The 15,287-nt window shown below is 43.0% G+C and overlaps 1 protein-coding gene across 3 annotated transcripts in view; it reads right to left on the reverse strand.

Annotated features, from left to right (window-relative positions):
• The window catches only part of DGKI (diacylglycerol kinase iota), a 455,938-nt gene that overhangs the window by 21,187 nt on the left and 419,464 nt on the right, over nt 1-15,287 (reverse strand). For all 3 annotated transcript variants that reach the window (XR_014266816.1, XM_082472878.1, XM_082472877.1), the window contains 2 exons: nt 12,242-12,279; nt 8,559-8,679 (listed from right to left, as the gene is read on the reverse strand). Coding sequence is in view for 2 of the 3 variants with exons in the window: in XM_082472878.1 (XP_082329004.1) it covers nt 8,559-8,679; nt 12,242-12,279 (159 nt within the window). In the remaining variant the exon portion in view is untranslated. The remainder of the gene's footprint in view (nt 1-8,558; nt 8,680-12,241; nt 12,280-15,287) is intronic.

Below are 15,287 nucleotides of genomic sequence, written 5' to 3' on the forward strand. Positions count from 1 at the left end.
CTAAAACCACCACCAAATTGAAAAAGTTAACTACTTGTTGATCATGAGCCCCCAGACCTACTGGCACCTAAGGATTGATAATGTTAACCCCTGGGACACTGCCCTGTTACCTCACCATCAACCAATCAGAGAATTGTGCATAAGCTGATCCCATACCCTGTAATGCCCCTCCCTCGCCTTTAAAAATACTTTGCTGAAACCCTTTGACGAGTCCAGGGTTTTGGGGCACGAGCCACCTGTTCTCCTTGCTTGGCCCTGCAATAAGCCTTTCTCTGCTCCAAACTCCAATGTTTCGGTTTGTTTGGCCTCACTGTGCGTCGGGCACACATGAACGTGTGTTTGGTAACAACTGCACAAATTTTTAGGCAACAGGGGCCTTGTCTCAGTTCCTCCTTTCCTCAGCACTGTCACTTGGTGCTCTCAGAGCTGCACCCACAGTGGGTCCATGGACTCTGGGGTCCACGCCTCCATGCAGTGAGAGGATGCTGAAACAGTTTCATCTGCGCTAAAATGGCAAGGATTTGACACTCTGAAAGTGGGACAAGGAAGAGAAAGAAGCTTGTTCCTCAACTTTCTGACAAGAATCACTATAAATGAAGCCAACCCAGAAGGCTTCCAGAGCTGGTCATCTAATCTGCGAGTCAGGCACGCCTGGAGCTGTTTTCTTGTCTCCCCCTCCCCCTTTAATCCTCTGCAGCTGACAGAGATGAGAAAAAGAGCTGCTGATACTAAAACAAGATCCTTTTGCTCTTAATATCCAAAGAAACTTCAGTTAAAGGTTTCAGGAACAGCTCTGGAAAGATGGACTTAATTAACTGATAGCAAGAAGGGGCTGCAGAAGAGAAAAGGGGAGGAGGAGTGACTGCCAGGTGCAGCCTGAGACAAAGCTGTGGTTTCCCTCCCTATCTGTGTCTTCAGTGACCTATAGGGAGCTACTCTTACTAGTACAGCATGCTGTCTAATAGTGTACTGTGTGGGATAGTAGCACTGGTGTTAAGATTTGGAGGTGGAGGCGTAGTCAGAGAAATAAAAACAATCAACAAAGACCATAAAAATTTTCCCTTGAAAGAAACATACATGTGAAAAAATAGCAACTATGGTTTTTGGAAAAGTTAATTTTAGTCTCACTCATAAGGGAGAGAACAGGAGAAAGAGAAAACATAAAGATGATGGAATTCCTTCAATATGTACCAATGGGGAACATTTGGGTTTGGGCTGAGTTTGTATTTCATGAATACATATATCCTGACTGTGGATACCATGCATTTCCCCTAAGGAGTTTGAAGGAATGCCATTAAATTGTCAGCAGAGAATTCCTGATTGTTCCCTGAATATAAAGGGAAGTCTTGGCTCTCTGTCCTTCCCAGGATTTACTAAAATATCCACACTCCATTCCATAGCTAACCTGCACCAGAAGATGACTGTTGAATCTCTACTGAGGGGATATGGGTACAAACTTCTCCATGAAATTTTCATAAGATGATCATTGCCCTTCTGCAGCCCTGTACCAGTTGTCACTAGAACGCTGCATATGATACTCATTTCAAACTACCCTGTGCTGTGGTTGTTTATCCATGTTTCATTTCCCTTGCTGGGCTTTAGGAATATGGAAGGCAGAAACCAATCTCATATTATGGATGAGTTTTGGCAAGTCACCTAACTTTACTACCCTTCAGTTTTTACCACCTGTCAAATAGAGATAAGAGAACTTACCTTGTAGGATTGTTGTAAGAATTACATGTATGAATACATGTAAAGCATTCAGAACAGTAAAGATGAGCAGTGATTATTACTATAACATCTTTCTTCAAAAGTGCATGGGACTGGGCTTCCCTGGTGGCGCAGTGGATAAGAATCCGTCTGCCAATGCAGGGGACACGGGTTCGATCCCTGGTCCGGGAAGATTCCACATGCCGCGGAGCAACTAAGCCCGTGCGCCACAACTACTGAGCCTGTGCTCTAGAGCCCATGAGCCACAACTACTGAAGCCCGCGTGCCTAGAGCCCGTGCTCCGCAACAAGAGAAGCCACTGCAATGAGAAGCCCACACACCACAATGAAGAGTAGCCACCATTCTCCACAACTAGAGAAAGCCCGCACGCAGCAACGAAGACCCAATGCAGCCAAAAATAAATAAAAATTAAAAAAAAAAAGTGAATGGGACAGAATTTTTGAATGAATGAATGAATGAATGAAACATTTAAAAATCCACTTGGGCCCTGGCCAATATAGTTTTTCTCAGAGAGAGATCCATACATGGAACATGGATTCAAAAAAAAGCTATGCCATATGAGAAATGGTCTGAAAAATAAGGGAAAGAAAAATACATTGTGGGAAATACACATCAGTATTCCCTGGTGAAGGCCAGGGAAGCTTTTCTTGCTTCGAAAAGAAGCGAAACTTCACAAACTTCCCAACATGAAAAAGGGAGCAGCGTGGTAAGTAGTCAAACCTTCCAAATGTCAAGTTTGCTGGCCAGTCAGTGCTCATCCCATAGGTTCTTCCACTGAACTGATGCGATTTTATCATCGATACTGCACTTGTATTATATATGATGTGTCTTTTGTCACATGCATCCTTTAATTTGCTTCCCACACCGAGGCATCCAAATCCCCTTTGCTATTCCTACCAACTCCCCGTGGCCTCTCTCTCTCTCTGGACCTCATTTCCCATTAGTCTCCCTGACGCTGCCAGCAGACCATTCCAAATCCTCCTCTGCCCCAGGACAAAAGCTGCACAGATGTGGGGAGAGCTGGCACTGGGAACTCTTAACAGCACCATCATCCTGTCCCAGCAGGATGGTGGTCGTTTCTCTCGGGGACCAGAGGCAGAAAAAGGGGGGGGGGGTGAAAAAAAGAAAAGAAAGACTGAAGGCAGAAAAAGAGGGAAGACAAAATAAGCCATTGAAATCAGAAAGGAAATGCATGAGTGAGATTTCTATCAGGAAACACAGTAGGGGGCAGAGGGGTGGGAGCTGGGAGAATAAAAACAAAAGAGCAAAATGTGCCGGGGTTGGGGGGGGGCGGTGGTAAAAGACTAAAACACCATAAAAGTGTCTCGGAGGGGTAACACTAGGGAGGAGGGAGTGGGCAAAAGTAAGGCTGAAAGGAGTTGAAAAGCAGGAACCGCCGGGGGGTGGGGCGGGGGTCTCTCAGCTGGAATCCCTCCCACATCCTCCTCTCTCCGCCCTGTCCCTGTGGAATTCTTAAGCTCTCTCCCTCCTCCGTTCTCTTTTCAACCCTCCCAATGCCCAAATTCCAGTTTTTCATAAAGGAAAGCAGCATGTCGTGTATTTGAGAGAAGAAGTCCCAAAGAAGATGCGGGAAGAGAAAAATTCAAGCCTCCTGTGGCTTTTCAGAAATAACCACAGGTCCCGTGCCCCCCAGCCCCTCAGCCTGGATTTCAAAGAGCTCTGAGAAGAGAACTTCGTTGCTGAATGTGGTGTCTGGGAGAATGACTAATCTCTCACGACTCCCGTTCAGAGGGCGGCGTCCTGATTGTGGACCCCACTGCTCAGCGTCAATAAACGGTGAAGGAGAGGGCAAAGCAGAGGGGAGAGAGGGGCTCCCTGGAGTAAGGACGCAGAAAGCAATCAAGCCGTATCAGTCATGAGCCTTGAAAAAGGCCGACTGATTTCTTAGGACCCTTGCCATTAAAGGCATCTTTACAGGCAGGTCTTTGAACAGTTTTTAGGATTTATATAATAAGAAGACATGAAATGTAAAAAACTAAAACTTCAAGAGGTTTGCAGCAACTGAGATTATTAGGAGGGGCATCTCTTGATCTTTGGCACAGTGGAAAAGTTGTATTCATTTATCTTTTTATTTACATGATTTCAAACTGATCAGACCCACCCACTCTGCAAACCTAATGCTAATTTACAAACAACGATGCCAGTCTGGTAGAAATCCCCGAATCCCAGCCTCACAGAGGCATCTTCGCAAAGGATATTTTCCATCAGATCAGGGGAATTTCAGAGTCATCATCATTATTAAATTAGGCAAGACTATTCACTGAGCAGAGATCACATTAAGAAGATGATTACAGAGAAAGGGTCATGTTTTCTGTGTACGTGTCCCCGACTTTAAGAACATGATAATGTAAAAGAGTTTCTGTAATTGAAATGAGATGAATAGTTCTGCAAAGATACTTTCCAATTCTAAATGCACAGTTTTATAAAATTATATCAGCAACTGAAGATATTAAAACAAATGACAACAGAAATGGTTGAGCCAAAGTGCTTAGCTCTTAAGGAACATGGAGAATTAGGCTGACAACGTCAAAAGATTTTACATCCATGTTCCTGAATAACTAGAGACAATGAGGTTGATGTTAAGAATGAAATTGACCATGCCTATCAGGTTGATAAATACTAATTTTAGTAAAAATCAACTGCAATTCAGTTTCTATTATTTGACTGTAGTACTAAAAGGTTAAAAATTGCCACCCATCAATATACAGTGATCCTTGGAATGTAGATCATAGTAAAATTTTATTTTCAAACAGAAGAGACGGATTTTGCTTCATGATCTCCAGTCTTTCCCCCCATGTATCTACTGGCCAATTGGAGACCCTGGTGAGGCAGACACAGTGACCATGAGAACTGTTTGCCTGTGAGTGAAGTTGAGGTGATTACAAAAATCTCAAGTGTTTTCTCATTAGTATAAATATTAAACCAACTAATTTACAAAAGCTAACCAAAAAAATTAGAAAAATAAGCTTCCCCCTACCCCAAGTTACTAACAAATTCCTTGTGTCCTTCAGTTTTGACACACGGAGCTGTATCACATTATTCACTCTTTGCAAAAGACACCTGGGATCGAAAAGAAACTAGTTTAGTATTGGAATGTCAGGCTTTGATCAGAGCACTAAGAGATTTGCCAGCTGGATTTCATGCCAGAAAAAGTGTGTGTGTACTGATCTATGGCTGAGGTTAGAAACTCCAAGTCTTATGAGCTTGAGTTACAGGGGCTTTTAAAGACCGTCTTAAGGGAGTAGAAAGAGAAGTTGGGGGGTGTGTGAAAATCCATAGTGTTAGAGCAATATCATCTCAGGCCTCATCATTCAAGTCCCTGGGGAGACCCAGCTGAGAAGAGGATTTTTGGTTTTGTTTTTAGTGTAATTATGTCCCAAATATTGCATGGGACATACTTAATCCTTTTAAAAAAGAAGTTATTGTTGTCTTGTATTTTTATTTGCTAAATCTTGCAGCCTTGGCTTAGGACCCTGAACCAAAGGAAAATATAAAAGCAGAGCTCCAGGGAATTCCAAGTGAGTCAGTAGTTCAGGATATTGAGAAGGGAGGGTCATCATTTTCAACGGAAGAAGACAGAGTAAGGGAGGGGGGTAGATTAAATATGGCCATTAATTATAAAGTAGAGGGGTCTATTACCCCACCCCTTGAGTTGGGGCTGGCTCTGTGACTTGTTTTAGCTGGCAGAATGCCACAGAGATGAGGCAGACTTCCCCAGCCTGGCCTCAGAATGTCTGGAAGCGTCCATCCGCACCCTCCAGGAACCCGAGGACCATCATGCTATGCAGAAGCCTGGGGTGAAGGTCCAGGTGTAGAGAAAGGCTCAGGTGTCCCAACCATCTCAGCTGAGAGCCCCGAACATGTGAGGGTCCATCTTAAATACAGACTCAGTCAAAACGGCAGCTCCCTGCGGCCTCATAGGTAAGACCAAGTGAGATACCAGCAGATCACTGATGCAGAGCGGATCGCAGAACCAGAGAAGGGAATGCTTGTTCTTCAGGAGAGGGAGAGAGGGGAGGAGAGAGAATTCCTAAGTTGCCTCATCACTCAAATAGACAGCCAGTGTCTCACCTAACTCTAGAGGAGAGTGCTATGTGGGTGCTGAGCAGCAGTGGTATGTGGGTATGCGGGCACACACTCAATCTCATCAGGTAAAGGGCAAACTAGGAGGGAAGGGTTGAGAATGATCAAGATAACAGCCACCAGGAGTACTTGAATCTGAGCTAGAGGCAAACAAAGTGACAGCATATATCTAAAGTTCACCTGAACTTTGTACAGTGGAAATCCTAAGATCTTTTCTATTAAGAGAAAAATAACCATGGAAGCTTTGTGACCTTTATGCACTGTGGGAAGCATGCAGTCTTAGCCGGAGGTAACTCCTGGAGGAGACAGTATGTCTCTCACAAAAAGCAAAGCCCTTACCTTGAAATACACTCTATTTCCCAGGCCTGAGGAATGTAAAAGAGATTAGCAAAGCTATCTCAAGCCAGGAGACCTCAGGGAACTGAGAGTCGTGGTTGTTCCCTATGGCTGGGGGCTGTGTGTGAGCCTGGTTAAGGGAAGATAATGTTCAAGGATAGTTGTTGTAAACTTGTTGACGTCTGTGGTAGTGACTGAACTGAGACGATAAGCAATTCCATGGGATTATTGTCTAATAATAAGTTCCTCTTCTGTCTATATAAGATTCAGTAAATTCTAAATAAAGTGCCTAGCAACCATCAGTTGTCTTGGTCCTTCTGACCCCATACTCGCGGTGCTATTCAGTCCCTTACCCCTCTCCGTCGGGACCTGGAAGACCCCCTGCGGTGGCTGGACCGTCGCAATGCACTGTCTATGGGGCTGGGTTCTAATATTTGGTTCTGCCTGTCACAAGCTTTTGGAAGAGTCACTATAAGAAAGAGGAAACACCTATGATGTGTGTTGTTGGGGGCGGGGGGTGGGAGAGGCAAGCAGAATTGACGCCACCAATGCTTCTCGAAAAGTCTTGCCTAAAGAGGAATGCTTTAATTGCTGGGGGCAGAATGGTCAGGGGAGTAGGAGGCAGAATATGCACACCCCAGACACAGCACCGGAAATATATCTAGGCTTTCCCGGCAGACAGGCTTGGGATTATCCAGCCTAGCCTACCAGGGGGAAGGAAAGCCTCGAATGACGACCATCCTACTTTAACTCCCTTTCCTCTTCCTAAACCACTCTTCCCGCCATAATTCAGGCCCAGGGTTCAAGCAAACTCTCCATGGTGAGAAGGTACTGAAGACAAAGCAAGGTGAGTCCAACGTGACTGACAGTCTAATACTTACCTTACAAGGTCCTTGTAAAGATTAAATGATAGGATGTGCTCAGTATAAGCACATGGCATATAACCTGTGCTTGAGAAATGGTAGCTATGTTATCTATTTGTGGCTTTACAATAGGACTTAAGGCATCTACATACAACTGCTTTAAATTTAATGATGCATAGGCTTATATATTTTTTTAGCCTGCAATTGCTTGATAACAGTGACTGTATTTTGTTTTCGTGTGTGTGCTGGTCTATAACAGGTAGTTCCTGTGACGTACTCCACAAATATTTGATGGATGAATGAATGAATGGAATAAGACATGTTTGCTGAATTGCATAAAAAGAGGAATAAAAAGGAATGTGAATCAGACACAGAAAACAAACTTATGGTTACCAAAGGGGGAAGGGCAGGGGAGGGATCAGTTGGGAGTTTGGGATGAACAGATACACACTACTGTACATAAAATAGATAAACAATAAGGACCTGCTGTATAGCACAGGGAACTATACTCAATATCTTATAATAACCTATAACAGAAAAGAATCTGAAAAAGACTAGATATGTTTATATGTATAAATGAATCACTTTGCTGTACACCTGAAACTAACACATTGTAAATCAACTATACTTCAATTTTAAAAAAGGGAATGTGAATGTGTACTAATATGCTTACTATTTACAACCTAAATATGATACAATGAGGGTAGGCCACAGGCTCAGTGCTAGGGCTCGCAGAAAATCTTCCAGGATCTCTGTGTACCTGTATCTAGCAGAGCTAGAGACCCCTCAAAAACAGCCAAGCCAGGGAGATGTTTCCCCCTTCTTTCCTATTTTTCAGTCCTAGAAACACTATAAATGTGGGAAGCTGAAAGTATGGTCAACATTTGATATTCCTCTCATGTGTTTGTGCCTCTAAAGGACTATCAGAGGTACATGCTAAAGTACATGATGTAACACCAAATTACAAACCCGGTTAGGACACCGTCCAGGAGGTGAACATGTCCGGCCACAGAGGACACGAGAGTACCAGATGTTTTCAAAGAGAATAAAGTGTGACTTGAGTTGAAAAGATGAATGAGACTCAAACAGAAAAAAAAAAAAAGGGGGGGGGGACTAGAAAGATGGAAAAAAAATATGCTCATTACTCCTCAGAATGATCAGCTATAAATATGGATTAGGTAGCTGGTCCCAAATAGTTAGCTTCCCAAAACATAAAAGCTCTTCCCCAAACAGTAAAGCACGCTATGCCAAGGCCACATTTGGTTTGTCTTCTAGTTTTTAATTAATCAGCCCCCAAATACCCTGCAAAGGCCTTGATATGAAAATTATTTCTGTTAATGGCTTGGTTAAGATGACCTACATGTGTAAGGGATCTGGAATCCCAGCTCCCTCAAATAAGCAAGGAGAGTCAGCTAAAGTTGGAGAATATTTCCACCATTCTGAGGACAGCCTGGATGAAAGTCAACTCAGAAAACTCAGTCTATTTCATAGATAAATGATCCTTGGTTCGCTGTGCCTACTCACCGTGGTCAAGGATGTATTTCACAATCTCCCCGTTGCCGGTTTTAGCTGCGTAGTGAAGGAGTGAACAGTGGTCTGGTCCCTGAATTAGCAGGCTGCCTCCATTTTTATAGCTTTCTATTAGCTGAAAAAGAGACATAGGAAAAGCAGCTCAGGCACAGTCCAGAACAAGGGAAACAGCTAACCGGTGATAAAATAAAACTAATGTAACAAACCACAAATGTCTCCATCCTCAGAGGACACAGAGAAAAGTCAAAGACATGAAGTAACCATTCCTGGGTTGTGTTATCACTCAAATAGATGGCCAGTGTCTCAGCTAACTCCAGAGAGGGTATGTGGGTACTGAACAGCCTAAGGAAATGGAAACATGCTAAATTACTTGTTCCTTTTCTGTTTTTTGTCTTTAACTTTTCTGGGCACTGGTCTCTGTCTCAAGGGAGTAAAGGGTGGAGAGGAGAATAAAAGATTCCCCATGTTGGCTCAGCATTCTCTTGAGTGAAAGAACAATTAAGTCTATAGGCAGGAAGAGCTTGATGTCTGGTAGCTAAGCTCCTTCCCCGTCCTTCAGTTTTTTCTCCAATCGCTAATGAGCCTAGCTACCAAGCACAGAAGCTGCTGCCCATTTTCCAGCATGCGCTCACAAGGCATATGCACACGGCAGACACACGCACACCCATGTACGTCTCCTTCCTTCATCCAGATCTGCAGCCCAGCCTGCATGCCTTCTGTTAACTGCCCAACATATACCCAACAGGGCTTGAGATGATGCATGGGATAAGAACCAGAAGGGTTCAGAGAATGTAGTAGTAGAAACCTAAAAGACTTCAAACGTGAGAACAGCCCGGAAAAATCAGATATTGCAGCCTGGGAATTAGGTGGCTAAATGAGGACACGGTCTAAGTTTGTGAAATACTGAACATTATAGAAAGTGTAACTGGATCTCCGTTCTCTAAACTGCAGTATATCAGAACAAGAAGAGCCTTTCTGGAGCTTCTAAAAGGTAGTTTTAGGATAAATAAGAATCAAATAACTCAGCAGGATATAAGCAGAAGGAATGTGTCTTCCACCAAGAAGTTAGACGGCACAGCATTATAAAAAATCAAACAACTCACAGGGTTAAAGAGAGTACACTCACAGTTCACGCGTTCACTCAAATAAAATCATAGAACCGCCGTGTGCCACATGCCAATGAAACAAAGATGAATACAACTCGGCCACTGGCCTCCAAGACCTTGCCGTCCGTGGGGGAGACAGATGTGTAAAGAATTGCACAGAGACGGAGAAGAACATGAGGAGGGTAGCACAGGGCACTAGTAGGGGATGGAAAAAAGTCAGGAAAGACTTCCTGGGAAACTGATCAAAAAGGAGTCGTTGAATGGAAGTAAGGAATATATGGGGTTTTCATGCCTAAACTGTGAAGCAAAGGAACAGGAAGAAGTAGCTAATTGTCTTCCACAAAAATCTAAGAGAATCCTGTTCTGTTCAACTGTCTTGTCTCACAATGACACTTCCATTCTTTGTGGGCAGATCCACAGAGGATTTGGGCTCAACAGAATAGCAGAGACCCAATCCATCAGCTGCCCTGCTTCTGCCTTTCTGTGGTGCTTATAGACACTGTGAATGTTAAGTTAGTCCACGGGCATTTTATGCAGCCCAGCGTATAGGAGCTACTCATGACCACCTTCACACTGGGATGACCCTGGGTGTTCTGTTCTCGGCTCACTGGTGCACTGCCACCCCCCGCTCCCCACCCAACCTCTCTCTCTCTCTATCGCTCTCCATCCCTTACACGCACACACACACACACACACACACACAGTTTAATATTTAATATTTATTGTACTTTCTACATGGGATAGAAAAATGAAAGAAGATAGAGAAGAAAAAAGAAAAGGGGGAAAAAGTACTTGGGAAGGAAAAGAAAAAAAAAGAAAGAAAAGAATGAAAAAGAAAAACCCTAAGCCTTTATATTTTACCTCTCAGTAAATAAGGTGTTATTAAGTCATTTCTTAGTCATTTAGGAAATAATTACAACAGAGAATGAAATAAGACAACCAGCTGAATATACTGATTTCCCATCTCTCAAATAATTCTCTACTAAGTACCAAAAAAAAGTGTGGTAATACACCCAGGGACCTGGAAAATCTGTTGCCTAGACTAAAAGTATATACAAAATAAAATGAAAAGGTTTCAAATGTACAACAGTTTGCAAAATTTTCTGGTTTAGAAGCACTGCAAGGGCAGGAATCAGGTCTTAACTCACGCCTCTCTTTCCCACAGAATCCACTATAAGGCCCTGCTGGGAGTATAGGATAGTATTGGTTTAATCCACTGCTGGGAAATGGCACTGAACACATAGGCACCCACACTGCTTAGAGAGCACTTTCCTCTTGTGGGTCACAATTCCTAGTAACACTATGATCTGGACAGTGGCACAGGCACCGTTCCCAGGACTATGTGTCTAAAGACGGCAGTTTATCAAGATGCTGGCAACCTTCTCACCATTTGTCTTCTGCTAGTAACCTGTTAAAAATGTAGCACAGAGATTTTGCAGTTTATTTAACAGATGTGCTTCAGAAGAACTTGTATACAAGGGCAGTGCTTCTCAGCTTTCTTTTAAGGCTTCTGGTTTCTCAGTATGCAATGGCGCCATACTCCACGAGTAAGGCAGAGTCTCTGCCCAGGGGTAGTTGTCGGTATTACAGAACAGATCAATGCCAGTGTGGGTTATACAGGGATATATGGGCAGTCTAAGTCCTGATGCCTGAAAATAACTTGGGGCCAAATACAGCTTTTAGGGTATTCATAGATTATATTATATCTTATAACAAATATTTGCCTCCCCACTATGTTTAGCTACTAAAGAAACACAGATTAACACTATATTAATAAAACAGCTATCTTTTTAGAGTCCCTTCTATGTAATAGGAACAGTCTTAAGAGCTTTACATGAATTTTACATTCAATCCTCACAATAAAGCAAAGAGAGGGGCAATGTGATTCCATTTTACAGATGAAGAAACTGAGGCACAGAGAGAATTAGGTAATTACACAAAGTCACATATACAGTGAATGGCAGAGCCAAGATCTGAACCCACGCAGCCTGACTTCGGAATTCGCATTCACTCTAGAGGCAAGCAGTGACCACCTCCTTCCCTCTGAACTAAATTCGCCAGAAAACATGAGCACAAATCAAAATATTCGAGGCGGATCAGAGTATCTTCTTCTGACTCACTGTGATCCCCAAAGTTCAAAACTGTAATAATGTCGCAAGATGTAGGCTCTTGCCTAGAGAATGTATTTCTGGGTATTGTCTAGGTTATTCCTACAGATGCGTTCATTTAAAGACCTATCTAAAAAGAAATCTTTAAACTTCAAATTTCAGAGAGGAGGAATTCCGAGCACCGTGAGCACTGCCTCCTGGGGCCATGCGTCGGTTGTATCTAGTCAAGGCAAATAGCACAATGCCTTTGCACAGACCCTTTGCTATTAGGAGATGTAGAGATGCTGTGAAGACCCCTCCCATCCTCTCCTCAGTCCTCAGAAAGAGCATCCTTCCTCCTCCTAACCAGCTAGTACCAGGGGGATGAGATACGATATACGGGATCATGAAAATTTGGTGAGAAATGATGTTGATTTAAAGTTCTTAAAGAATCACCAAAAGTTCTGGTAGGAAGATATCTTACCTTCATAAGATCACCAGCTATTACTGCCTGCAAAATTGCTGTGGAAGACAAAAGAGAGATGTCCCATTAGTAGAAGACCCTCTCATTAAAATATTATAAAGGGCTGGATCCTTATTTTGGAGACACAGTCTACATTTGGGGCAGGAACCAGGGGAGGAGAAGCATGCCAGAGGGTGAATCTGGGAACAGACTAAGGCCTTCCCTTTAGCCCTTCCCTACCTGGGCACTCATCTCATACATCACTCTAGAGCCTACCTGAGCCCCCTCCAGCCCAGGTACAGTAAAGAGAACATGAAATTTAGAGTCACACATATTGGATTCAAATCTTAGCCCTGACCCTTACAGGCTGTGGAATACTGGGCGAGTTATTTAACCCCTCTGAGCCTCAGTTTCCACATCTGTAAAACAGCAAGTCTCAATTGTATAGGATCCTTGAAAGGATTAATTCAATCATCTAAATGTTCTTAACTCATCCACTGATGCAAAGGAGGTGCCTAATCATGAGTTTCTGGTCCCTTCTTTCTAGTTCCCTCTACTTTGTCCTTTTGGGGTTCAAAAATCACTAGTAATTTTGTTTGTGTGTTTTATAATTATAAATAAGTACCTACTGCTATGGAAAGAAGGACAGGAGACAGTAAAGAAGAAACACATATTTTGATTATGTTCTGAAGAAAATAACCATATATTTAGCATAAAATTCATTGGTGATTCTTATAGAAAGCACTCTAGAAGTCCTAGGTAACCTAAACTAATTGTAAGACTATGTAGCCGAGGGGAAAAAAATATAAGTACCTGTGCCTGTCATGTGGGGTGTAGAAGAGGAATGAGAAAATATAACTGATAAAAGGGGGAAGGAATACATGAGTGTCTAATGACAATTATGGTTCCTAAAGGGAACATGTGTATTAGGTTGAAAATGGTCCCTTTAGAAGAATAAATACTTAGATTCTAAAACTGCTCAAAAAAAAAAAGATTATTTTAAGGCTTTAAAGTCACCAAAAAAATTAGAAGATTTAAAATTTATTTTTCAAAGTGTCATTTTACTCTTCTTGTTTCAAAAATGTAGTATCAGGTATCAAAGTACATGGAGCCCTTGACCGTCACTGAACAAAGCCCTTGAAGCGTTTATGGTGAGCAGTTATGAGCCCTGGGTGACCAGAGGCAAAGGACCACAGGCATGTTAAACTCGTTCAATGGCCCAGGGCTGAGTGCCTTCCCTCTGGCCAAAGCAGAAGCCTTGAGAACCTGTGGAAATGATGAGGGTTCCTTGAGCATATGGGAGGAAGAAGAATGCAGGAAGAATCGAGAAAAAGGAAGAACAGGAAAGAGAGGGAAGAATGTTTCTTTTCCATAACAAGCTGTAAGCAATCTGCTTTTTTCACCTCCCTTTGGCTCCCAGCGCAGTGATCTTTGTACACTATCAATGCACACCAATCAGTTGTTGAACTGATTGAAAAGAGAGCAAGGAGAAAAGGAGTGAGAAGGCAATGGAGATAAAAATAACAGAAAGGGAATTAATAAAACGTTATGCGCCCAAAGAACCCAAGAAACGTGTCTCGCTCCTCCTAGTATAGATGGGACCCTGGGGTTCAGGGTGCAGTGACTCTCGGGGCACAGAGCCAACGGTGGCCCCATCAGCACCATAATGCGGGTCCCTGTGACCAGTCCCAGCCTCTGCCCAGTGCCCTCTGGGAGGTCGCCCTGTAGAAGCTCTACTAGGCTCTGTGAGGCTTACGGAACATGGAAGAAAACAGTCTAAAGGTTATCAAGCTTATAGTGTTGTGGAAAAGGCACTGGATTGGAGTCTAATTCCAATCTCTATAATTTACTAGATATGTAAATTTAAGAAGTCATTCAAACTTTTTGAACCAATTTTCTTATGTAAAATAAGGTTAACAGCTGCCCTGCTTACCTCTCTGTAGTAAAGATGAAACCAAAAAAGTGCTTTCTAAATAGGATAAGTTATATTGACAGAAGGGGTAGAGTACTTTTGTGACTATACATAAGTACATGAAAGAGACATACAAGCACTTCAGAAGGAGCCTAGCAATGAGGGTAAATGGGTGGTGGAGACAAGCAGACTTCTCTCTGTTCATAGGCCCCGTCACAAGTGAGGCATGGAGGAGGGAGCCAGTGGGATGGTTGGTGCTTCACCCCGAGATGTCAGCTGTGCCTCAGAGGACGGGGAGGGGGAGGCAGGGGAAAGCATGAGCAGTTGCGGGTCTGGGAGAGCGACTCAGTCTGGGCTTTTATACTGTAGGCTGTTCTCTTGACTGAGGCAGAGTATCCATTTAGGAAAGAAATAAGGTTAGGGAAATTGCCTGAGAAGGCGGCTAATGAAGAGCCTTGCAGCTTGCATGCAGAAGTTCCTAGCGATGTAGAGCCTGCGTTTTCCAGACCATATTGGAACATTTCTCAAGTTTAAAAGAAATAGAAAAAAGAAAGAATAAAGGGGAGAGAAAAGAAAAGTGAATTCGCTAATTTAAAGCACCAGTGAATAAAATGTGGTGCATATCAGCAATAAATCAGGATGATAACAAAAATTCGCCAGGATAAATACTATTGAAAGAGCCCTGAAAATGAATGAATGAATGAACAAATGAATGAACGAATGAGAGGCTGGAGGAAAACTTATGCTAGCTGCGGAGTTCAAAGGATTGTTGGAGGAGGTGAAATTTAAGGTGACTCTTCCACAATAAGTGGATTTAATTAGCAAAGAAGGTTTGGAAAATCCTTAAAACATGAAGGGAAGATATGAACAAGGACTTGGAAGTTAAGAGCCATGTTGTCTGAGGGGCCCTGGGAAGAGTTCTGCATTATCACATCTGAGGCTGGGTTGTCTTAGGTCATAACTGTGGAGTTCCTAAGGGAATGCTCCAGGGAGCACCTCTATGTCAAGAGAAGGAACCTGGATTTTTAGCCCAAGAGTAATGAGAAGCTGTGGAGGCGTTAAAAGTAAATCGAGGATCGTATAAATGTCCTGACACATGCCAGTTTGATTCCGCCCCTTCCCTCCTGCAAACAGAGTTTCGACCTGCTCTCAGCT

Source organism: Balaenoptera physalus (genome assembly GCF_965194825.1).
Source record: "Balaenoptera physalus genome assembly, chromosome: 8".
NCBI classification, from domain to species: domain Eukaryota; kingdom Metazoa; phylum Chordata; class Mammalia; order Artiodactyla; family Balaenopteridae; genus Balaenoptera; species Balaenoptera physalus.